This window comes from Procambarus clarkii, chromosome 81, assembly GCF_040958095.1.
Source record: "Procambarus clarkii isolate CNS0578487 chromosome 81, FALCON_Pclarkii_2.0, whole genome shotgun sequence".
Taxonomy (NCBI): domain Eukaryota; kingdom Metazoa; phylum Arthropoda; class Malacostraca; order Decapoda; family Cambaridae; genus Procambarus; species Procambarus clarkii.
This window is the reverse complement of record NC_091230.1, coordinates 21,764,113-21,790,034: the sequence shown is the minus strand read 5'-3', so window position 1 is coordinate 21,790,034 and position 25,922 is coordinate 21,764,113. Positions and strand designations below refer to the sequence as shown.

At 44.9% G+C, this 25,922-nt stretch overlaps 3 protein-coding genes across 3 annotated transcripts in view; 2 read left to right on the top strand and 1 right to left on the bottom strand.

The window, feature by feature from the left end:
• Positions 1 to 688: 688 nt before the first annotated feature.
• Positions 689 to 8,499, top strand: LOC123773083 (putative uncharacterized protein DDB_G0282133). Its single transcript, XM_069315564.1, has 4 exons — positions 689 to 725; positions 3,800 to 4,214; positions 5,075 to 6,738; positions 6,788 to 8,499. The coding sequence occupies exons 1-4, from the start codon at positions 689 to 691 to the stop codon at positions 8,497 to 8,499; spliced, it is 3,828 nt and encodes a 1,275-aa protein (XP_069171665.1).
• Positions 8,500 to 8,573: 74 nt separating this feature from the next.
• On the bottom strand, positions 8,574 to 12,509 carry LOC138358086 (glutamic acid-rich protein-like). The gene is made up of 3 exons (XM_069315563.1): positions 12,494 to 12,509; positions 9,450 to 9,628; positions 8,574 to 9,413 (listed from the first exon to the last, which is right to left on the bottom strand). The coding sequence occupies exons 1-3, from the start codon at positions 12,507 to 12,509 to the stop codon at positions 8,574 to 8,576; spliced, it is 1,035 nt and encodes a 344-aa protein (XP_069171664.1).
• Positions 12,510 to 19,352: 6,843 nt separating this feature from the next.
• Cht7 (chitinase 7) overlaps positions 19,353 to 25,922 on the top strand; it is a 97,106-nt gene continuing 90,536 nt past the window's right edge. Inside the window, exon 1 of the mRNA XM_069315336.1 lies at positions 19,353 to 19,503. Within this exon, the coding sequence (XP_069171437.1) occupies positions 19,501 to 19,503 (3 nt within the window). The 5' untranslated portion in view covers positions 19,353 to 19,500. The remainder of the gene's footprint in view (positions 19,504 to 25,922) is intronic.

Genomic DNA, 25,922 nt, shown 5'->3' with positions numbered 1-25,922 from the left:
AACCCTAGAGGAAGGGTTGCAGGAGGAGCGCCTGATATAACTATGTTGATGCGAACGAAAATAGCTGAAGTACCGTCGAGTACCAGATCACAGCGAAGGAAAAAATGTTGAGAAGTTATGGTTAATATGGTAAATATAATCAAAACAGACTAAAAGTGAAGAATTGAACTCTCCAGACACGAATGAACTCACAGGCTTCACAACGCGATCTTTAACAACACGAGGTAAAAGAAGAGAGGTAGCGGGTACCCCACAACACCCAGCAGGAAGCCTAGGCCGGGTCATGAAGCCAAAGACCGGGTTAGAACAGCAGTAGCACAGAAGCAGTACAGTCGCACAGCATGAAGGAACAATTCTAAGCTGTTAAAAAAATAGGTTGGGAATCAAAGCAACTCCATGGAGGAATGAGTCATGGGGGGAAAAACTGACAGAAACTTCTGCAGGGAACTTCCTGGCTAAACAAGAACAAATTTAATGAGATCAAGGAGAAACAGGACTCACTGCTACCATATTTATCAACAAAAATACAGCCGACATGACGAAAATAAAGAATGAGGTACTCTAGAAGCCAGTGGTCACTGTATTTTGGTCTTTTATCATACATGAATGACTACACAATCACGAAGAAGTAGTCCTGAGAAGATACATGACAGCTCTTTAATAACGAGGGTGAGAAACAACAGGCACGATGAAAGAAAACTTGAATGGAAGTATAAACAACGAGGGTAACTTAGCTAAAGTGCTAAGCACTCGCAAACTCCACCACAGTTACACAAGGAGGAGGATGAGCGTGAGTAACTCCATGTTGTTAAACTAAAGAAGGGCGATGAAGGCCTGACATACAGTCACAGCAAAATACGTAAGGTCCTTAGTGATGGATCTGAAGTTTAAAACAAGAGACTGAGACGCTGCCAGGTACATCCCTTCACCCGAGAGAACACGTAACAGATGAGACGACACTAAGAGACGGAGAGGGACGTCTGTGGAGTTAACACACAACAGAAGTGACGAAGAGACAGAGAGGAACGTCTATGGGGTTAACACACAACAGAAGTGACGAAGAGACAGAGAGGAACGTCTATGGGGTTAACACACAACAGAAGTGACGACACTAAGAGACAGAGAGGGACGTCTGTGGGATTAACACAACAAAAATACAAAGCCTAGACAGAAACTCTGATTGGGAACTAAAAGGAGCTGCTAAAACATTGTGAGAACAATAAGGGATAATCTTCAACACCTGATTTGAGAGATGAAAGCTGCCAGAGAGCTGGAAAACAGCAGTTGTAATATAGAAGTGTAAGGAGACAAGCAGGAGATGCTGAACTACGTTACCTATGTCAGTGTAAACATTTGTTAGAAATATAAATAATAAGGAAGCAATTAGAAGATATAAGAGTTTAAAATTTCCTGACCAACTGCTACTATACTTAGGTTAAATACGATTAAGTCCGAGAAGAAAAGGTTAACTGCATCTTCCTAAACTGCCAGAGAGCCTTTGGCACTTTTCCGCAAAATCTCACACAAATATTTTAAACGGAGAGCCTGTCATAACTGATAAAGAGGAGATAATGGTTGAAAGGAGAGTGACAAGAGAGGTACCACGGTTCTTCTTGAGGTTATCTTGAGATGATTTCGGGGCTTTTAAGTGTCCCCGCGGCCCGGTCCTCGACCAGGCCTCCACCCCCAGGAAGCAGCCCGTGACTGCTGACTAACACCCAGGTACCTATTTTACTGCTAGGTAACAGGGGCATAGGGTGAAAGAAACTCTGCCCATTGTTTCTCGCCGGCGCCTGGGATCGAACCCAGGGCCACAGGATTACAAGTCCAGCGTGCTGTCCGCTCGGCTGATCGGCTTCACGGTGATGAGAACTGGGAATTCTTCCGTAAGGAATGTTCCTGTTAGGAATGTTCCTGTTAGGAATGTTCCTGTTAGGAATGTTCCTGTTAGGAATGTTCCTGTTAGGAATGTTCCTGTTAGGAATGTTCCTGTTAGGAATGTGTATAGGAGGACGTGACAGGTGAAGCAGAACTGGGACGGGGAGTAACAACCCTGGAAACACAAACCGAAACTGTCTCTATTTTCCGCTTGTTACAACTTGTAATAAAGTTGTTACATCTTGGCTTAACGTGTTTATGACGTATTAGAACATTGTTACAACTTGCTATATTGGTTGTTATAACTAGTTAGGAGGTGTTAAAACTTGTTCGAACGTTGTACCAACGTCGTAGTTTCAGTGTGTTTTTGGCGGGACTAAAACTTGCAGGAGGATCTGGGTAAAGAGCAAGAATAGTTTGATAGATGGCTGTTTGACTTTAACCTGAATAAATGCAAAATAGTGTATATGCACAATGATGCCCCACATATACATGCATAATCCCCCCCCCCACACACACACACACATGGGGCCTGGTGACTGAGTGGACAGCGATAGGGATTCATAGTCCTAAGGACCGGGGATCAATTCCCGGCGATGGCGGAAACAAATGGGCAGTTTCTTTCATCCTGATGACCTTGTTCACCTTGCGGTAAATAGGTACCTGGGAGTTAGACAGCTGCTACGGGCTGCTTCCTGTGTGTGTGTGTGTGTGTGTGTGTGTGTGTGTGTGTGTGTGTGTGTGTGTGTGTGTGTGTGTGTGTGTGTGTGTGTGTGTGTGTGTGTGTGTGTGTGTGTGTGTGTGTGTGTGTGTGTGTGTGTGTGTGTGTGTGTGGAAAAAATAATTGATTGACAGTTGAGAGGCGGGCCGAAAGAGTCAGAGCTTAACCCCCGCAAGCACAACTAGGTGAATACAACTAGGTACATACACACACACACAAGTTAACCAATCTCAGTAAAATATATACAAATGAAGGTGTTCAACCATGACCCTCAGAAAGTTGATCTGAAAGTTTCATTGAATAGCTGCAGGCTCCTGAATGACACACACACACACACACACACACACACACACACACACACACACACACACACACACACACACACACACACACACACACACACACACACACACACACACACACACACACACACACACACACAAGCCCCAGCATGGAGCCCGTACCTAGTCAAGCACAAGACGAAGCTGGAAAAGTTCAGAGGTATGCCACTAGGCTAGTCCCATAACTGAGAGGCATGAGTTATGAGTACAGACTACGTGAACTGCACCTCACGTCGCTGGAAGACAGAAGAGCTAGGGAAGACATGATCACCACATACAAAATCGAGACCTCCCATAGGTATGGGAAAACAGTTACGAAGTAACTTTATTTAGTGTTTGGTAACGAAGTTTCCAAATACAAGAACAGGGAAAGACATGAACCACTAACTTACAGACCAATGTCACTCACAGTTATTCCTCGAAATATAGTTTGTCACTCAACAGGAACAATTGGGACAGAGTGTCTGCATCTTACCAGACTATCAGGAGGCATATGACATATGTCTGTAGAATAGACTATTAAGAAAACTCGGAAGAAATGATAAGAGTTATCAGGAAAGTATTCGGATAGGAGGTAGAGAATGTGATTGAGGGAGGAAGGGTGGGGGGGAGAGGTGGTAACGAGCGGGGTGCCACAAGGGTCAGTGTTAGGCTCTATCCTGCTGTTAATATTCGCCAATGATCTGACAGATGACACAGACTCGTTCATATTCGTGTTTGCAACAAAGGCGCCATTAATGAGAAGATAGAAGACAGAGGAAGAATGTGAGAATACTTCACGTCAAACGTCTGAGATAGTCTGATAAACGTCTCATGAAATTTAACCCTGAAATTTACAAAGTTACGAGGATATGATCAGGAGGAAGGAGACCTCAGCAGCTGGAGAAAGGAGACCTCAGCAGCTGGAGAAAGGAGACCTCAGCAGCTGGTGAAAGGAGACCTCAGCAGCTGGAGAAAGGAGACCTCAGCAGCTGGAGAAAGGAGACCTCAGCAGCTGCAGAAAGGAGACTTCAGCAGCTGCAGAAAGGAGACCTCAGCAGCTGGAGAAAGGAGACCTCAGCAGCTGGAGAAAGGAGACCTCAGCAGCTGGAGAAAGGAGACCTCAGCAGCTGGAGAAAGGAGACCTCAGCAGCTGGAGAAAGGAGACCTCAGCAGCTGGAGAAAGGAGACCTCAGCAGCTGGAGAAAGGAGACCTCAGTAGCTGGAGAAAGGAGACCTCAGCAGCTGGAGAAAGGAGACCTCAGCAGCTGGAGAAAGGAGACCTCAGCAGCAGTGTGAGAAATATGGAACAGAGTCTCAGCAAAAAATAAATACCTCGGAGAAGCTGTAATTCTAAATCTGACACCGTTGGCGTACTCTTTTAGACAATCGACGGTGTCAATTGTCTAAATCTTTTAGACAATCGACGGTGTCAATTGTCTAAATCTTTTAGACAATCGAGTCTTATCGGTATTAGACAGCCCGCGAAGAGGTCCTACCCGCCTAGGTTCGAATCCTTGAGACACCATTAGAGTTTATGTACTACCAAGGCACACCCGGCAGTAATCAGAGCTCTGTACTGTTAGTGTACATTCATTGTTCTACTGTGTGCGCGTAAGACAATCCCCGCGCACAGTGTATTACAATAGTGTCACCTTGGGGGTTCAGGTATTGTCTCCTCAACACTGAATGAAATAGTTGGAACAATTTTATGGCCTATTTTGTGCTTGTCACTGCTCGGCCGGAAAAGACTGCGACCTCGACTATATTTTTATCATTTGATTATCAATATATTTTGTCATTCATTTTTGATGTAGGCATTCTTAGAGCTTTGAATGAGCGTAGAACAGTAAGTTAAACATTGCTTGCGGCCTGGTATTGGCTTCTAAATACTCATAATACAATATTTTCGTATGAAATATGAGAACTGTTGTAGTATTTCTACTACTACTGATGTGTCTACTTCTACTATCCTTTACTTCTGCTACTACTAAGTCACTGGTGCTGGTGATAGTACTCAAACCCTTCTAATGGTTCTTGAACCATTATTTCTACAAGAACTACTGCGAACCACCAATACATCTTTCTGAAATATATGTGAGATATTAGATATCTAGCAGGAATTAGCGTGAAGGACATTGATATCCATCAACAGTGGTGGCAGTAATGATAGCAGCATTGGTGGCAGTAATGATAGCAGCATTGGTGGCAGTAATGATAGCAGCATTGGTGGCAGTAATGATAGCAGCATTGGTGGCAGTAATGATAGCAACAATGGTGGCAGTAATGATAGCAGCATTCCTGGGAGTAATGATAGCAACATTGGTGGCAGTAATGATAGCAGCATTGGTGGTAGTAATGATAGCAACATTCCTGGGAGTAATGATATCAACATTGGTGGCAGTAATGATAGCAGCATTGGTGGCAGTAATGATAGCAGCATTCCTGGGAGTAATGATAGCAGCATTGGTGGCAGTAATGATAGCAGCATTGGTGGTAGTAATGATAGCAGCATTCCTGGGAGTAATGATAGCAACATTGGTGGCAGTAATGATAGCAGCATTGGTGGCAGTAATGATAGCAGCATTCCTGGGAGTAATGATAGCATCATTGGTGGCAGTAATGATAGCAACATTGGTGGCAGTAATGATAGCAACATTGGTGGCAGTAATGATAGCAACATTGGTGGCAGTAATGATAGCAACATTGGTGGCAGTAATGATAGCAACATTGGTGGCAGTAATGATAGCAACATTGGTGGCAGTAATGATAGCAACATTGGTGGCAGTAATGATAGCAACATTGGTGGCAGTAATGATAGCAACATTGGTGGCAGTAATGATAGCAACATTGGTGGCAGTAATGATAGCAACATTGGTGGCAGTAATGATAGCAACATTGGTGGCAGTAATGATAGCAACATTGGTGGCAGTAATGATAGCAACATTCCTGGGAGTAATGATAGCAGCATTCCTGGGAGTAATGATAGCAACATTGGTGGTAGTAATGATAGCAACATTCCTGGGAGTAATGATAGCAGCATTGGTGGCAGTAATGATAGCAACATTGGTGGCAGTAATGATAGCAACATTGGTGGCAGTAATGATAGCAACATTGGTGGCAGTAATGATAGCAGCATTGGTGGCAGTAATGATAGCAACATTCCTGGGAGTAATGATAGCAGCATTCCTGGGAGTAATGATAGCAACATTGGTGGTAGTAATGATAGCAACATTCCTGGGAGTAATGATAGCAGCATTGGTGGCAGTAATGATAGCAGCATTGGTGGCAGTAATGATAGCAACATTCCTGGGAGTAATGATAGCAACATTGGTGGCAGTAATGATAGCAGCATTGGTGGTAGTAATGATAGCAACATTCCTGGGAGTAATGATAGCAACATTGGTGGCAGTAATGATAGCAGCATTGGTGGCAGTAATGATAGCAACATTGGTGGCAGCAATGATAGCAACATTGGTGGCAGTAATGATAGCAACATTGGTGGCAGTAATGATAGCAACATTGGTGGCAGTAATGATAGCAACATTCCTGGGAGTAATGATAGCAACATTGGTGGCAGTAATGATAGCAGCATTGGTGGCAGTAATGATAGCAACATTGGTGGCAGCAATGATAGCAACATTGGTGGCAGTAATGATAGCAACATTGGTGGCAGCAATGATAGCAACATTGGTGGCAGTAATGATAGCAACATTGGTGGCAGTAATGATAGCAACATTGGTGGCAGTAATGATAGCAACATTGGTGGCAGTAATGATAGCAACATTCCTGGGAGTAATGATAGCAACATTGGTGGCAGTAATGATAGCAGCATTGGTGGCAGTAATGATAGCAACATTGGTGGCAGCAATGATAGCAAACATTGGTGGCAGTAATGATAGCAACATTGGTGGCAGCAATGATAGCAACATTGGTGGCAGTAATGATAGCAACATTGGTGGCAGTAATGATAGCAACATTGGTGGCAGTAATGATAGCAACATTGGTGGCAGTAATGATAGCAACATTGGTGGCAGTAATGATAGCAACATTGGTGGCAGTAATGATAGCAACATTGGTGGCAGTAATGATAGCAACATTGGTGGCAGTAATGATAGCAACATTGGTGGCAGTAATGATAGCAACATTGGTGGCAGTAATGATAGCAACATTGGTGGCAGTAATGATAGCAACATTGGTGGCAGTAATGATAGCAACATTGGTGGCAGTAATGATAGCAACATTGGTGGCAGTAATGATAGCAACATTCCTGGGAGTAATGATAGCAACATTGGTGGCAGTAATGATAGCAGCATTGGTGGCAGTAATGATAGCAACATTGGTGGCAGCAATGATAGCAACATTGGTGGCAGTAATGATAGCAACATTGGTGGCAGCAATGATAGCAACATTGGTGGCAGTAATGATAGCAACATTGGTGGCAGTAATGATAGCAACATTGGTGGCAGTAATGATAGCAACATTGGTGGCAGTAATGATAGCAACATTGGTGGCAGTAATGATAGCAACATTGGTGGCAGTAATGATAGCAACATTGGTGGCAGCAATGATAGCAACATTGGTGGCAGCAATGATAGCAACATTGGTGGCAGTAATGATAGCAACATTGGTGGCAGTAATGATAGCAACATTGGTGGCAGCAATGATAGCAACATTGGTGGCAGCAATGATAGCAACATTGGTGGCAGCAATGATAGCAACATTGGTGGCAGTAATGATAGCAACATTGGTGGCAGTAATGATAGCAACATTGGTGGCAGTAATGATAGCAGCATTGGTGGCAGTAATGATAGCAACATTGGTGGCAGTAATGATAGCAACATTGGTGGCAGTAATGATAGCAACATTGGTGGCAGTAATGATAGCAGCATTGGTGGCAGTAATGATAGCAGCATTGGTGGCAGTAATGATAGCAACATTGGTGGCAGTAATGATAGCAACATTGGTGGCAGTAATGATAGCAACATTGGTGGCAGTAATGATAGCAACATTGGTGGCAGTAATGATAGCAACATTGGTGGCAGTAATGATAGCAACATTGGTGGCAGCAATGATAGCAACATTGGTGGCAGCAATGATAGCAACATTGGTGGCAGTAATGATAGCAACATTGGTGGCAGTAATGATAGCAACATTGGTGGCAGCAATGATAGCAACATTGGTGGCAGCAATGAAAGCAACATTGGTGGCAGCAATGATAGCAACATTGGTGGCAGTAATGATAGCAACATTGGTGGCAGTAATGATAGCAACATTGGTGGCAGTAATGATAGCAGCATTGGTGGCAGTAATGATAGCAACATTGGTGGCAGTAATGATAGCAACATTGGTGGCAGTAATGATAGCAACATTGGTGGCAGTAATGATAGCAGCATTGGTGGCAGTAATGATAGCAGCATTGGTGGCAGTAATGATAGCAACATTGGTGGCAGTAATGATAGCAACATTGGTGGCAGTAATGATAGCAACATTGGTGGCAGTAATGATAGCAGCATTGGTGGCAGTAATGATAGCAACATTGGTGGCAGCAGGGGGTTGTATTTCTCATTATATTTTTAATATAATTTTTGGGTCGATAGTAACTTTGACTTTATTATTTTTCATTAACAGTTTTAAAAGAGAGAAATTATAATTTACACCTTCTCCTCCTCCTGCTTCTCTTCCTCCCCCTGCTTCTCTACCTCCTCCTGCTTCTCTTCCTCCTCCTGCTTCTCTTCCTCCTCCTGCTTCTCTACCTCCTCCTGCTTCTCTTCCTCCTCCTGCTTCTCTACCTCCTCCTGCTTCTCTACCTCCTCCTGCTTCTCTTCCTCCCCCTGCTTCTCTACCTCCCCCTGCTTCTCTACCTCCCCCTGCTTCTCTACCTCCTCCTGCTTCTCTTCCTCCCCCTGCTTCTCTACCTCCTCCTGCTTCTCTTCCTCCCCCTGCTTCTCTACCTCCTCCTGCTTCTCTACCTCCCCCTGCTTCTCTACCTCCTCCTGCTTCTCTTCCTCCCCCTGCTTCTCTACCTCCTCCTGCTTCTCTTCCTCCCCCTGCTTCTCTACCTCCTCCTGCTTCTCTACCTCCCCCTGCTTCTCTTCCTCCTCCTGCTTCTCTTCCTCCCCCTGCTTCTCTACCTCCTCCTGCTTCTCTACCTCCCCCTGCTTCTCTTCCTCCCCCTGCTTCTCTTCCTCCCCCTGCTTCTCTACCTCCCCCTGCTTCTCTACCTCCTCCTGCTTCTCTACCTCCCCCTGCTTCTCTTCCTCCTCCTGCTTCTCTACCTCCCCCTGCTTCTCTTCCTCCTCCTGCTTCTCTACCTCCCCCTGCTTCTCTACCTCCTCCTGCTTCTCTTCCTCCTCCTGCTTCTCTTCCTCCTCCTGCTTCTCTTCCTCCTCCTGCTTCTCTACCTCCTCCTGCTTCTCTTCCTCCTCCTGCTTCTCTACCTCCTCCTGCTTCTCTTCCTCCCCCTGCTTCTCTACCTCCTCCTGCTTCTCTTCCTAACCCTGCTTCTCTACCTCCCCCTGCTTCTCTACCTCCTCCTGCTTCTCTACCTCCTCCTGCTTCTCTACCTCCTCCTGCTTCTCTTCCTCCTCCTGCTTCTCTACCTCCTCCTGCTTCTCTACCTCCTCCTGCTTCTCTACCTCCTCCTGCTTCTCTTCCTCCTCCTGCTTCTCTTCCTCCTCCTGCTTCTCTACCTCCTCCTGACCTCCTCCTCAGAACCACTGAGATACATGGCATTTAGAGACACAAAATTCCAATGGCCTGGTAATGGTTCTCTTTCCATGCAAGTCAAACTCTGCAACACTTCGTGCAGTGCACCATAAGAGCAGTGTCGAGAGTGTGTTGAACAATGACATTGTCTTGAACAAGCTGACTGTTGCAGAGTAAAGCATGTACAATGAGGTTTATGCCTTCTCTGCCCTGCTTAACAAGGCCGTTAGACCAGTGATACTCTTTCCTTGTGTGTGGCCGAGGAGCCAAGTGGCATGTGACGTTGTGTGGCCGTAAGGCCAGGTGAGACTTGATTAGGAGAAGCGGTGAGAGAGCAAGTCCACTACGGGCTCACCATAGCCCGTGCTACTTGGAACATTTTCTTCAGAGGAGCTGAATCTAAAATAACAACAACAAAGCCAGGCATCTATGGTTGCCTGGAGTGGCTTGGTCCTCTCTCCAAGGTGAGTGGTCTGGAGAAACTACCACAGAGGTCTGGAGAAATGGTCTAGAAGGAATCGGAAGGGAAGAGACCTATTACGATAAAGCGCCAAGCCATTACGACTATATGAGACTGGGAAGGGGTCAGGATAAGGATTTGGGATGGGACGAGGGGAAGGAATGGTGCCCAACCACTTGGACGGTCGGGGATTGAACGCCGACCTGCATGAAGCAAGACCGTCGCTCTATCGTCCAGCCCAAATCGGAGTAAATTTTCTATTTAACAGTACAAATATGTCAAATTATAGGTAAAGTTATTCTTAGTTGTGAAGAGCAACCCGTTCTCGCAAATTTAATATGTCAATATTGACTTATTAAATATGTGCATAGGTGACATACTAAACATAATAGTTTCCCTTGAAAAGCTTCATAGAAAACACCGACCTTACCTAACCTACTTAGTATGTTAAGATAAGCATCTTATTGCTTCGTAATTACAATTATTACCTAACCTATACCTATAATAGGTTAAGTAACAATTGTAATTACGAAGCTATAAGATGCTTATTTTAACATACTAAGTAGGTTAGGTAAGGTCGGTGTTTTCTATGAAGCTTTTCAAGGGAAACTATTATGTTTAGTATGTCACCTATGCACGCAACTAATAAGTCAATATTGACTTATTAAATTTGCGAGAACGGGTTGCAACGGCGGATATGTGGGCTTAATTGCTATCAGCTATGGGAGGGTCATAAGGGCCACCACAACAGCTTACTGAACCACCAGCAAGTATACTTTAGTACTGAATATATTCCTGGACTCAAGTATACTCTAAAGTGTACATGTACCAGGAAATGAGGTATACCACACAGTGAATATATCCCTTGAATGACGGATTGAAGTAAGGAATATATGGTCATTATTCTACATTACCAACCCAAGCATAATTCTGTGTTTACATAGATTAGTTAGAAGAGCATATATGGGAGACCAAAAGTGTGTCCTGACAAAGATTACCTAATTCACATTTGAAGATGAATTTTAAAGCTTAAAAACAATACATACAGAAACCACAATAGTGTGATGCATCAAATGAACAAATCCACAAGGGCCGTGACGAGGATTCGAACCTACGTCTGAGAGCATCCCAGACGCTGCCTTAATCGACTGAGCGAGTGAGTTCGAATCCTCGTCACAGCCCTTGTGGATTTGTTCGTTTAAAAAAAAAACTTAATAAATAACTTAAAGCTTGTAAGCTTGTAAAGCCGACAGTTGTTTACATCAGTTAATGTCAGCGACGTCTTGATCAAAGATGTAAATAGTGATCCTGATTACAGATTGGTTACCAAGACAGAAGCAGAGGCAATGGTGAACATCTAATTGATGATAATCATTTAATATTCCGGAGCATGTCTAGTTCCACGGATTCCGTCTCAGTTCACAACACTACTCTCCAAGCATCTTCCTTCCCACCTTCCAATACCACACTTATTCCATCTTGGCTCATCTACCATGTTGATCAGACCACACACTAGAAGGTGAAGGGACGACGACGCTTCGGTCCGTCCTGGACCATTCTCAAGGAGTCAAGGAATCGACTTGAGAATGGTCCAGGACGGACCGAAACGTCGTCGTCCCTTCACCTTCTAGTGTGTGGTCTGGTCAACTTACTTTAGCCACGTTATTGTGACTCATCGCCTCATCTACCATCCTCCCTACCTCGGCTCATCTACCGGAAGTAGATCTAGAGATATGGAAGTAGATCTAGAGTTATGTATTTACTAAGTCTTTCTCTTTTTCTGATGAGAGAAGCAGTTTCCTCTTTGTTCTGTACTAAATTTGTCACATTCTCATAACTTGGCGTTTGTCTGGGAAATGTCTAGGTCATTTCTGTTCTGATTCTTCTTATTAGTTTTGCGACATCAGTTAACGTAGATATGTATGAACTAGCTTCTTTGGAAAATATATACGGTAAGAAGCGTACTTTGTTTAATAGTATATATATATACACATGAAGTTATTTTAGTTCTTGACTAAATTATAATTGGACAAAATCTAAAATAAACTTGCGGGTTGGTCAATAGCTAAGTGTCATGGCGTTAGTAACTCCTGAGAGACTGATAGGTTTGTCAACCTGTCCTCTTAAAAATAACGTCGCTTTTGGCCGTTTGCCCGTATGGCCGTAAGTGGACGTAATTTGAAAATGAAAAAAAAGAAAATAAATTTGGGATTTTTTTGTTCAACAACAGTAAGTTAAGGGTCCTCTGATAGGTTAGGTGGGCAGGAAACTCTCATAAAGTTTCAAAACGTTATGAAAAACGTTAATTGAAAGTTTCCTCTTCTAACCTTTCCGAGTCAGCCGGACGACTCAAACAAAAAACGAGACAGTACGTCACTTTTGTGAGCCGATTTCATTTCAAATTACGTCCATTTTTAGCCATAGCGCGCATACGAGCCAAAAGTGATGTTACTTTTAAGAGGACGGGTTGCTTAGAGCGACACTAACCCACACAATATATGAGAAGAGTAGACCTATGTACCCAACCTTATGGTACTTTACTATTATTACTTCTCACCAATTTGATCTCTCTCCCCCTCGTGTGACTGTGTGTGTTCTTCCTGAGAGACACTCCCTCTGCCAGCTCCGCTCTCGTCCAGAGACCTCAGCATAGTTTTCGGCTTTGAACAGGAGTTTCTTGTCAAGAAACACAATCAAACTTTTCGTGATTGTGATGGACTTGTTTCCACCATTGTATTCACCTAGTTGTATTCACCTAGTTGTATTCACCTGGTTGTATTCACCTGGTTGTATTCACCTAGTTGTGCTTGCGGGGAGTTGAGCTCTGCTCTTTCGGCCCGCCTCTCATCTGTCAATCAATCAACTTATTTTTTCCCCACACACTCACCCCCAGGAAGCAGCCCGTAGCAGCTGTCTAACTCCCAGGTACCTATTTACTGCTAGGTAACAGGGACATCAGGGTGAAAGAAACATTTTGCTCATTCGTCTCCGCCTCCACCGGGGATCGAACCTGGAACCTCAGGACTACGAATCGGAAGCGCTGTCCACCCAGCTGTCAGACGCACTGGGGGATCGAACCCGGACCCTAGGATTACGAGTCCAGATTGCTGTCCACTCAGCTATCAGGCCCCCATTGTGTTACAAATGGTGTGTTGTTGTGGATATTTAAGTTGTTGTTGTTAAAGATTCGCTTCTTGGAACAAAATGTTCCAAGTAGCACGGGGTATGGTGAGCCCGTAGGATGTTTAAGTCTTCTATGTTTTGCAGCCTATTCCATCTTCATGATCTAGCCCCAACTTCCTGTGTTATGAGTTCTTTAACTTCCTGTTCGCATTATATTATTCTCGTCGCTTTCACTGTTTTCCTCTTTTGCCTCTTTTGTCATGTTTTACTTCCGTTTTCTTCCTCAAAAGAGAGTATGGGTAACTCCAACAAAACCTTCATATTGACTTATAATTACATTTGTTTTGTAGCTTGCACGGGAGTGGGTGGAGGGGCGCGTGGCAGCGTCTAGGCGCGTGATGTTACCAGCCCAGGTGTGTCCAGACAGATAACTGTTATTATCCAAGTTCCAGACACAAAGTGTTTCTTTGTGCATATCTAGCGGTCTCTTAGATCACTAGTTCCAGGGAGAGAGAGAGAGAGAGAGAGAGAGAGAGAGAGAGAGAGAGAGAGAGAGAGAGAGAGAGAGAGAGAGAGAGAGAGAGAGAGAGAGAGAGAGAGAGAGAGAGAGAGAGAGAGAGAGAGAGAGAGAGAGAGAGAGAGAGAGAGAGAGAGAGAGAGAGAGAGAGAGAGAGAGAGAGAGAGAGAGGGGGAGAGGGAGAGAGAGGGAGAGGGAGAGGGAGAGGGAGAGAGAGAGAGAGAGAGAGAGAGAGAGAGAGAGAGAGAGAGAGAGAGAGAGAGAGAGAGAGAGAGAGAGAGAGAGAGAGAGAGAGAGAGAGAGAGAGAGAGAGAGAGAGAGAGAGAGAGAGAGAGAGAGAGAGAGAGAGAGAGAGAGAGAGAGAGAGAGAGAGAGAGAGAGAGAGAGAGAGAGAGACTATCTCACTGTACCCTTAGATCCACTTAGCTCAACTGTTTCCATCTCAAACCATGCCAGACAAGAGGCATTTCCTGGGGCTGGTGAAGGCCGCCTGGAGGCCAGCGCCGGCAGCCTTCCACTGACTGGGGTTTACAACAAAGTATTTCTCCGACTCCTCCTACTCACTACACAACAACAATACATCTCAAGATGGCGACCAAACAGAACAGATACACCGTCAAAGCCTTACTAGTTAAGTTACAGAAATTAGTTGATTTAAGAAGGGATAACTGAGATAAAATAACAGATCCAGGAAGTACACACTCTCCTCGTATAAGACCAAACAATGGCAGAGCGCTAAGTGATGTTCTGTATGCTAGTCCGTTGCCCTGACTTGTTAGAGAGGTAATGCGACCTGAATTGAGGAAATGTAGTGAATGAGAAGCCTTGAGGGGGGTGTGGGGGTTGTGTGGGGTTGGGGGTGGCACTGGGGTGGAGTATAAGAAGGGGAAATGGGCCACCGGGTTGGGGTTATAGAGATGACAGGAGGAAGGGAAGAAGGGGTCGTGGGGGAGATTCATTGTGAGAGAAAATATATAATAGTGGAAAGTTAATGAAGGGGGAGGAGTATGGGGGTGGGTGAAGGGGAAAGTAATGGAGGGGAAGATGGTTGTGGGCGTGGCACTTACAATGGTGATATTGTCAACTTGATGACTTCCGCTCACTCTTCCTTCCCTACCTGTGTTCTGCCCCCACCACCCTGACTCACCCCCACCACCCTGACTCACCCCACCACCCTGACTCACCCCCACCACCCTGACTCACCCCACCACCCTGACTCACCCCCACCACCCTGACTCACCCCACCACCCTGACTCACCCCACCACCCTGACTCACCCCCACCACCCTGACTCACCCCACCACCCTGACTCACCCCCACCACCCTGACTCACCCCACCACCCTGACTCACCCCCACCACCCTGACTCACCCCACCACCCTGACTCACCCTCTCCAAACACACAATAAAGCGAGCATCTCCCTCAAACAAAAACAACAAGAGAGCTCTCCCCAGCCCCACAACAAAATAAACACAGTCATCTATCCCTTCCCCCTTGACCACGTAACTCGTAACTGCTATCCCTTCCTCTCTCGCCTAGCCCACAACAACAACAGAGAGAACCCCTCCTCGACCACAACAACAACTCTAGAACAAGAGCACTCAACAACAACAGCCGTTCCTCCATCAATCAGCCCCTGAACATCAGTATTAGCTACCGATCCCCTTCACATTCCCCGTAAGACCTCTATTGTCGCTATTTTGACCGTTTTGAAGTAAGCTTTACCCCCTAGACTTTCCCTGGAACATAACCTGCTAATGGGTTTACAACCAGGTATACAATTACTGCTGGGTGAACATAGGCGAACAGTTAAAGATTGTCTCTCCTTTTAGGATAGTCTCCCATAGTTTATCTTTCTACGATAGTCTACCATTGTCTATTCTCCCTGGAGCAGGATACGAACCCAGATTGTGGGCGAGTGTGTTGTTCCGAGGCCAAATTCTGGGGCTATACTCTTGAGACAAGTTCCTCTAGTCCAGTTGAGGCCGCCTCGCGTGCTGATGCTCACCTTGATGGTTAATAATCACTCTGAACGTGGATTGTTTTTTTGTCATTCATGTTCAACTTTCGTTTTCTGTGAGAATTTTTTTTTGGTTCCATTCGCAGAGGTCTTAATTCTGACTTTGTTAAATAATTGTTTCGTTTTCTCTAAGGTCGTGAATTTTGTTTTATGTAAGATTATGTAATAATTTAATTATTTTCTGTAGTATTTAATTTTTGTTTTGCTTTGTTATTTTTTATTTATATTTTTTATTTGTTAAGAGAATTTTTATTATTTTTCTTTAAGATTACTATGAGAATTATATTTATTTTTATTATTTTATTTTTCGATATTTTTGATAAACTGTTATATTTTATATCACCTATTTACGATATTTCAGATTAATTGTCATCATTGTCATTGAGCAGTGTGGAGCACTCTTACGACATATCTCTGTACGTGTGTGTATTGGTATTGTGTCTGAACAAACTGAACTTCAGCTCTTGGACCCCGCCTCTCCAGCCCTCGGTGGTCTAATACATTGGACTCCAGGCCAAGATTCACGAAAGCAGTTACGCAAGCACTTACGAACGTGTACATCTTTCCTCAATCTTTGACGGCTTTGGTTACATTTATTAAACAGTTTACAAGCATGAAAACTTCCCAATCAACTGTTGTTATTGTTATAAACAGCCTCCTGGTGCTTCGGAGCTCATTAACTGTTTAATAATTGTAAACAAAGCCGCCAAAGATTGAGAAAAGATGTACAGGTTCGTAAGTGTTTGCGTAAGTGCTTTCGTGAATCTGGCCCCAGGCCAAGGTTTCTCATATATATCCTTAAAGATATGGTTAAATCTTACTCCTATCGCCACCTTGTCTAGTTGATAACACGCCATGAATAATTCAAGATGGCGGACTGGGCCATACCGGCAGCTATCTTACTCGTTATGAATGGACATGATTGGCTTACACAGGAGACTATATTGGAGGTTTATATATTGGTGGAGGTTTATATATTGGTGGAGGTTTATATATTGGTTGAGGTTTATATATTGGTGGAGGTTTATATATTGGTGGAGATTTATATATTGGTGGAGATTTATATATTGGTGGAGGTTTTATATATTGGTGGAGGTTTATATATTGGTGGAGGTTTATATATTGGTGGAGGTTTATATATTGGTGGAGGTTTATATATTGGTGGAGGTTTATATATTGGTGGAGGTTTATATATTGGTGGAGGTTTATATATTGGTGGAGGTTTATATATTGGTGGAGGTTTATATATTGGTGGAGGTTTATATATTGGTGGAGGTTTATATATTGGTGGAGGTTTATATATTGGTGGAGGTTTATATATTGGTGGAGGTTTATATATTGGTGGAGGTTTATATATTGGTGGAGGTTTATATATTGGTGGAGGTTTATATAATGGTGGAGGTTTATATATCAACTGAAAGGGAGTGTCCTTGAACGTGAGGGGGAGGAGGAAGAGGGGGGAGGGGGAGGAGGAGGGGGGGGGTGATTGTAACTGTACCTCGGGCCTTTAAGATGTTTCACAGCCGTGGGTGATAGTGATACCACTATCATATAGTGGGATAGTGAGATAATGGGTGGTCAGTGGGTGGGGTAAAGGGTAGCTGAGTGTAACTGAGATAGAGCTAGTCACTTGGGTTTGGGTGGGTCGTTAATGGGTGAGAGGGTCGTTGAGGGTCGTTGATCAACTGAAGTGGTGATGAGGAATAGACAGTGACTGAACATATAATAAGGGGTAGTTTCAGTCACCTGGGGAGCGGTGTGGAGGCTAGTTAAGTAGCATGTGGGGGGGGGGGGTTATCCTGGGTAGTGGTGATGTCCTGGGATGGTGAACAAAGATATCACCATCTGTTTACCACCCGCTTAGTGGTGTTGGTTGTTCATGTTGTCCAGCGGATGTCCCGGTCTGGAGGTAAGCCCAGGTAACGGCTACACCTTTCTCAATACATCCTCTCATCGCCTCACAAGGGCCTCGATCTCCGCCAGTCCCTCGAGTTTAGCAGATCTAGCCAAGAGTCCCAGCACACTGACACAAGCTTCGTCACAGGCCCTTATATATATATATATTGATCTGACTATATATGCTTCCCCTCTGTGTTTCTGTTAGTGTGTGTGTGTATTCTGTTTCTCTCTCAAAATGGTCTCCACCCGTCTGGTGGACGGAAACTCCCGGTGGCCTTCATGGTTCGTGTTGTTTTTCCCGTCCTAAACCCTGTCTCCAAGCTTGTATTTACCCTAAGGCTCCATAACACTCTCCTTACGGGTGTACTTTCCTTCAGGAGACTGGAACACCTATTTTATATTGTGTATACTTCCTTCAGGAGATTGGAACACCTTCTGGGAGGAGAGGAAACTGTTCCTGGACCATTGTACTTCCTTCTTGACGTCACGACAACTGCCATTTACCTTCCTCAGGTCTGGAGACACTCCAAGTTAATCATTACACTTCCAGGAGACCAATGTTTATATTTTTCCCCTCTGGTTTACACGTGCGAGACACGTGTTGTTTACATTGTTAGTAAACGAGAGAGAGAGAGAGAGAGAGAGAGAGAGAGAGAGAGAGAGAGAGAGAGAGAGAGAGAGAGAGAGAGAGAGAGAGAGAGAGAGAGAGAGAGAGAGAGGACAGAGAGAGAGAGAGAGAGAGAGAGTGACAGAGAGAGAGAGAGAGAGAGAGAGAGAGAGAGAGAGAGAGAGAGAGAGAGAGAGAGAGAGAGAGAGAGAGAGAGAGAGAGAGAGAGAGAAGAGAGAGATGACAGAGAGAGAGAGAGAGACAGACAGACAGACAGAGAGAGAGAGAGAGAGAGAGAGAGAGAGAGAGAGAGAGAGAGAGAGAGAGAGAGAGAGAGAGAGAGAGAGAGAGAGAGAGAGAGAGAGAGAGAGAGAGAGAGAGAGAGAGAGAGAGAGAGAGAGAGAGAGAGAGAGAGAGAGAGAGAGAGAGCACAATGACTGCCACCTGCAGGAGCCGCCTTGACCACTCATGACTCCAGGAGTTGATATTTCACAAGGCGCATTACGTACTGCTCTTGTTAGCCCCGCGTGGCGCCCTTCCCTCGCTCTCTAGTGCTCTCTCCGTCTCTTATCTCGTTATCTCTCTCATTACCTCTGACTTTCTCTGGTCTACAGCAGCTGGAAGGGTCGTGAAGGCGACTGGTCCTGGAACAAGGAAGTCACAAAGGGTAACTGCAACTGTGGATGAAGTAGTGATCCCTCATTGGTCAGCTGGCATGGTTGCTCTTATTTTTCCTCTTTCTGATTGGCCGAGAGCGGGTGCCGTCCAGGGAACCTAAACTATACGATTTCTATTTCCAGTCAGCTGCTGTACCATAGAAAACGAGAAGGGATAACTATGGTAGGATTAACTTCGTCTGGAATTCTTCCTTTTTTGTTAGTTTTTGACGTAAAAGGGATATTTTAGAGCGAGGGAGAGGAGAGCACGGTGGAGGAGATAGTAGGGAGGAGCCAGGAGATGATGGAGGGGGTGAGGGGGAGGTGAGAGACGGGGTTTAGCAAGGTGTGGAGAGGGGGAAGGAAGGGGGAGGGGGGTGTTGAGCAGGGGTGTGTGTGTTGGGGGGGGGGGAGTGATCCCGAGGCTGAAGTTGCGGGGTGGTCGCAGTGAGCGAGAGTTACAGTGTTCGCAGCGGTGGGGAGAGTAGGTCACTGTCTGTCTGTCTTACAGTGTGTGTATAGTGTGTCCACCACCAGGACTCAACCACCTGAACCACCTCACTCATCCTCCTCACTCACCCACACTTCTCAAATGGTGAGTCCCTTCAACGCTTTAAACACAGAAGGAATTACCCAATTCCTCGCGGGCTCACCATAGCCCGTGCTACATGGACACTTCGTTCCCAATAGCTAAATCTTAAAACACTACAACAACAACCCAATTCCTGTAACTCTTATGAGAAAATTATACTCTAAACTACCGAACGAGGCGTTTCAGCAGTTGTTAATTCTACGTCACCTAAAAATCACTCCAACTTATTTTATAATACCTTAATCAAGTTAAAAATGTTAATATTAAAGTGATGAAAGCATAAAGAAAATTTGGTTATTGTGCTATTTTGAAATGTTAATTAATTTTGCTAATTTATTGAGGAAATGTGTTCCATATACGTGTTGCTGTGTTAATCACGTGCGTTAATTAGTTGTGTTAATGTGTTAATTAACTTGGCTAAGGTTATGTTAATTATGCTGGCTAATTGTGTTGTGTTCACTATGTGTTAACTAGTTGTGATAGGTTATTAACTAATGGTGTTGTTAAGTTCACACGTCATTGTTAACGTTAATCGAGAAGTGATGATCGTGTTAACTTGTAGTGTTAGTGTGTTAAAAATTTGTGTTAAGAAGTTAAATGTTACGTTAGTGTGTTAAAGAGTTGTGTTGGTGTTAGTATCTTAAGTATTTGTGTTAGTATGTTAAATAGTTGTGTTACTGTGTTAAATAGTTATGTTACTGTGTTAAATAGTGTGCCAGTGTGTTAAATAGTTATGTTACTGTGTTAAATAGTGTGCCAGTGTGTTAAATAGTTATGTTACTGTGTTAAATAGTGTGCCAGTGTGTTAAATAGTTATGTTACTGTGTTAAATAGTGTGCCAGTGTGTTAAATAGTTATGTTACTGTGTTAAATAGTGTGCCAGTGTGTTAAATAGCTAAATAGTTGCATTAGTGTTATATAACAGTTCTAATGTGTTAACAAATGCTGTTAATGATAAATAATAAAGTTAATATATCCATACTTACGATCCCCAACTCTGTTAAATAATGTTAATTCGGTGTTAAGTTCGTTTTTAACTTTACTATTGACACACTGCTATTTATCAGTTAAACGAGTGTTAATTTGGTGATAGTTGGGTAGTTAACACGTGTAATTCGTGCTTAAGGGCACCCTGGAGAGGAGGGGGGGGAGACAGTGTGTGTAGTGTGGAGGAGACAGGGTGTGTAGTGTGGAGGAGACAGGGTGTGTAGTGTGGAGGAGACAGGGTGTGTAGTGTGGAGGAGACAGGGTGTGGAGGAGACAGAGTGTGAAGTGTGGAGGAGACAGTGGTGTGTAGTGTGGAGGAGACAGGGTGTGTAGTGTGGAGGAGACAGTGTGTAGTGTGGAGGAGACAGAGTGTGAAGTGTGGAGGAGACAGGGTGTGGAGGAGACAGAGTGTGAAGTGTGGAGGAGACAGTGGTGTGTAGTGTGGAGGAGACAGGGTGTGTAGTGTGGAGGAGACAGTGTGTAGTGTGGAGGAGACAGAGTGTGAAGTGTGGAGGAGACAGTGGTGTGTAGTGTGGAGGAGACAGGGTGTGTAGTGTGGAGGAGACAGTGTGTAGTGTGGAGGAGACAGAGTGTGAAGTGTGGAGGAGACAGTGGTGTGTAGTGTGGAGGAGACAGAGTGTGAAATGTGGAGGAGACAGGGTGTGTAGTGTGGAGGAGACAGGGTGTGTAGTGTGGAGGAGACAGGGTGTGTAGTGTGGAGGAGACAGGGTGTGTAGTGTGGAGGAGACAGGGTGTGTAGTGTGGAGGAGACAGTGGTGTGTAGTGTGGAGGAGACAGTGTGTAGTGTGGAGGAGACAGAGTGTGAAGTGTGGAGGAGACAGTGGTGTGTAGTGTGGAGGAGACAGAGTGTGAAGTGTGGAGGAGACAGGGTGTGTAGTGTGGAGGAGACAGTGGTGTGTAGTGTGGAGGAAACAGAGTGTGAAGTGTGAAGGAGACAGGGTGTGTAGTGTGGAGACAGGGTGTTTAGGGTGGAGGAGACAGGATGTGTACTGTGGAGGAGACAGGGTGTGTAGTGTGGAGGAGACAGTGTGGAGTGTGGAGGAGACAGTGGTGTGGAGTGTGGAGGAGACAGTGGTGTGTAGTGTGGAGGAGACAGTGGTGTGTAGTGTGGAGGAGACAGGATGTAGTGTGGAGGAGACAGTGTGGAGTGTGGAGGAGACAGTGGTGTGGAGTGTGGAGGAGACAGTGGTATGTAGTGTGGAGGAGACAGTGGTGTGTAGTGTGGAGGAGACAGGGTGTAGTGTGGAGGAGACAGTGGTGTAGTGTGGAGGAGACAGTGGTGTGTAGTGTGGAGGAGACAGGGTGTAGTGTGGAGGAGACAGTGGTGTAGTGTGGAGGAGACAGTGTGTAGTGTGGAGGAGACAGTGTGTAGTGTGGAGGAGACAGTGTGGAGTGTGGAGGAGATAGTGGTGTGTAGTGTGCAGGAGACAGGATGTGTAATGTGGAGGAGACAGGGTGTAGTGTGGAGGAGACAGTGGTGTGTAGTGTGGAGGAGACAGTGGTGTGTAGTGTGGAGGAGACAGTGGTGTAGTGTGGAGGAGACAGTGGTGTAGTGTGGAGGAGACAGTGGTGTAGTGTGGAGGAGACAGTGGTGTAGTGTGGAGGAGATAGTGGTGTGTAGTGTGGAGGAGACAGGGTGTAGTGTGCAGGAGACAGTGGTGTAGTGTGGAGGAGACAGGGTGTGTAGTGTGGAGGAGACAGTGTGTAGTGTGGAGGAGACAGTGTGGAGTGTGGAGGAGACAGTGGTGTGTAGTGTGGAGGAGACAGGATGGTAATGTGGAGGAGACAGGGTGTAGTGTGGAGGAGACAGTGGTGTGTAGTGTGGAGGAGACAGTGGTGTAGTGTGGAGGAGACAGTGGTGTGTAGTGTGGAGGAGACAGGGTGTAGTGTGGAGGAGACAGTGGTGTAGTGTGGAGGAGACAGTGGTGTAGTGTGGAGGAGACAGTGGTGCGTAGTGTGGAGGAGACAGGATGTGTAGTGAGGAGGAGACAGGGTGTAGTGTGGAGGAGACAGTGTGGAGTGTGGAGGAGACAGGGTGTGTAGTGTGGAGGAGACAGTGTGTAGTGTGGAGGAGACAGGGTGTAGTGTGGAGAAGACAGGGTGTGTAGTGTGGAGGAGACAGGGTGTGTAGTGTGGAGGAGACAGGGTGTGTAGTGTGGAGGAGACAGTGTGGAGTGTGGAGGAGACAGTGTGGAGGAGACAGTGTTTGTAGTGTGGAGGAGACAGGGTGTGTAGTGTGGGAGAGACAGGGTGTAGTGTGGAGGAGATAGTGTGGAGTGTGGAGGAGACAGTGTGGAGGTGACAGGGTGTAGTGTGGAGGAGGCAGGGTGTGTAGTGTGGAGGAGACGGGGTGTGTAGTGTGGAGGAGACAGGGAGTGTGTTTGCTATGTGGTGAAGAGAGAGCTGTTGGAGAACTGTCAGCTGCTAGTGTGTACTCACCTAGTGTGAATTACTTTTTTCATACACACACAGATGGGTAGAGGAACAGACGACTGCTGACTCCTGTTAGCAGGCTCAGCGCTTTTACTCGAATTAAACTCTAGTAGTCATTTGTTGGATCATTCCATCAGTCCAGGTCATTTTGTAGCCTCTTGCTACCTTACGCTGTCTAAAGCCTCCTCAGAATTTTCGCATCATATTCCCTCTGGAAGATCGTTGACGTATATCAGAAATAGGATAGGTCAAAGACCTGAACCCTGTGGGACTCCACTATTGACGTATCACCTTTCTGAGATCTCACCCATTACAGTGACTCGCTGTCATCTGTTGCTTGGGTACTCCATTATCCAATGGAGTACCTTTCCTATTATGCCAGCCTGCACCTCCAAGTTATGTACTAGTCTCTTATGGGGTACTGTGTCAAGGACATTCTGGAAATCCAAAAATATGCAGTCTGCCCACCTTCATCTTTCTTGCATAATTTTTGTCAGCTGGTCATGGAATTCAATTAAACCTGTGAGGCAAGATTTGCCATCCCTGAACCCATGCTGGTGATGTGTTACAAAATTCTCTCACTCCAGATGTTTAACTAGGTTTTTCATCACAGTCTTCTCCATCACCTTGCATGGTATGCAAGTTAGGGGCACTAGCCTGTATTTCAGAGCCTCTTCTCTGTCTCCTTTGGGACTACATTAGCCGTCTTCTAATTTTTTGGCAGTTCTGATATCAGTGACCTGTTTTCCACCAGAGTGGAAGGTATAGTGCTCTGTTCCTTCTTTTAGTATCCATGATGATATTCCGTCCGGGCCAACAGCCTTCGCTACATACAATACAAGCAAATACTTCCTTACCTCCCCACTGGTAATCTCAAACTCTTCCAGTGGTGCTTTGTTAGATATTCCCTCTTTTATTTGAGGAACTTCATCTTGCTCTACTGTGAAGACCTCCTGGATTATTGAGTTCCTCACATACTTCCTTGTCATACTCAGTGAACCTGTTAGCTGATACCCTTAGTTTTATTATCTGTTTCTTCACTGTTGTTTTCCTCCTGATGTGGTCGTAGATAATTATCAGGAGAAAGCAGTAAGCCATTATGACTATATAAACCACTAGTGTACTCACCTACTAGTGAGGCCTCACCTACTAGTGAGGCCTCACCTGCTAGTGAGGCCTCACCTACAAGTGAGGCCTCACCTACAAGTGAGGCCTCACCTACTAGTGAGGCCTCACCTACAAGTGAGGCCTCACCTACAAGTGAGGCCTCACCTACTAGTGAGGCCTCACCTACAAGTGAGGCCTCACCTACAAGTGAGGCCTCACCTACAAGTGAGGCCTCACCTACAAGTGAGGCCTCACCTACAAGTGAGGCCTCACCTACTAGTGAGGCCTCACCTACTAGTGAGGCCTCACCTACAAGTGAGGCCTCACCTACTAGTGAGGCCTCACCTACAAGTGAGGCCTCACCTACAAGTGAGGCCTCACCTACAAGTGAGGCCTCACCTACTAGTGAGGCCTCACCTACAAGTGAGGCCTCACCTACAAGTGAGGCCTCACCTACTAGTGAGGCCTCACCTACAAGTGAGGCCTCACCTACTAGTGAGGCCTCACCTACTAGTGAGGCCTCACCTACAAGTGAGGCCTCACCTACAAGTGAGGCCTCACCTACAAGTGAGGCCTCACCTACTGCTTACTCACCACTGGAACATAATCCACTGAAAAAATCCCAATTAAAAAAGTAAATCAAATTGACAGAATAATGTATAAACATTCCTCACGCTCTTGGACTAAATACAATTACTGTGTCGTAACTGCTCGTTATTGTATTTGATTGTATTTATGATGCAAGATATATTTTCCGTGTCTCTGTTGAACAATCTGAGTAACCTGTTTTTTTTATCAAATATTTTGGTGAACAATGAACAGTTGGGGGCTTGTTCAGCGTTTTTTTTTAGATTTTGTGAAATACTGGTTCGTGAAGGTGACTTGAAAAAAAAATATCTGAGTATGAAAGAGAATATATGACTAGAAGAGAATATCTGAGCGTGTAAGAGAGTTTATCTTATCTAGGAAGGAGACTAAAGGGGTGACATGATTGATGTTTCCATTAGATGACAAGTTATGTGACAAGTGGGTTACAATCTGCGATATTTGTCACCACATAATAGAGCATAAAATACTGCTTCAAACTGGGTATAATTACTCTGAAAATACTTTTGGTAAGTAATTGGTTTTGGGGGAAGCTTCAGAAAAGTTTGGCCAAAATATTTAACCTTTGATGTTCGGTTTATTTATATATATATATATATATATATATATATATATATATATATATATATATATATATATATATTTATATATATATATAGTTGTGCAATAATTGGCTGTTGATTGCTGGTGTTGACTTCTTGATGTGTAGTGCCTCGCAAACGTCAAGCCGCCTGCTATCGCTGTATCTATCGATGATTTCTGTGTTGTTTATAGGTGATCATATATATATATATATATATATATATATATATATATATATATATATATATATATATATATATATATATATATATATATATATATATATAGGTCGTATATGCTGTTGTGTCGCCACAGACTTGGGAGAGGTGTTGTGTTCGGCCGAGACGGGGTCGTGAGCTCTCTCTCTCTCTCTGTGTTGTGCGTGTGAGTGCGCGTGAGTGCGTGTATTTCAAAGGGGGCGAGAGAGTGAGAGCGCATGCGTGCTGGAGGAGAGTGAGGGAGGCAACCTCACCCCAGCGTTCACTTTCATCAGCGGTCAGCTGAGAGGGTCGTGGGGCGGACCGGACCACGAGCTGGGAGACGAAATACATATAGAAAATATAGAAAAAATGAATGTAAGATAAACAAGAGAGACAGAGACGATTCGTGCATTGGAAATAATGCCAGGAAATAAATATGAAGGGCGCCATACTTGTTCTATAACGCTAGTCAGTATTAGCGGTCGT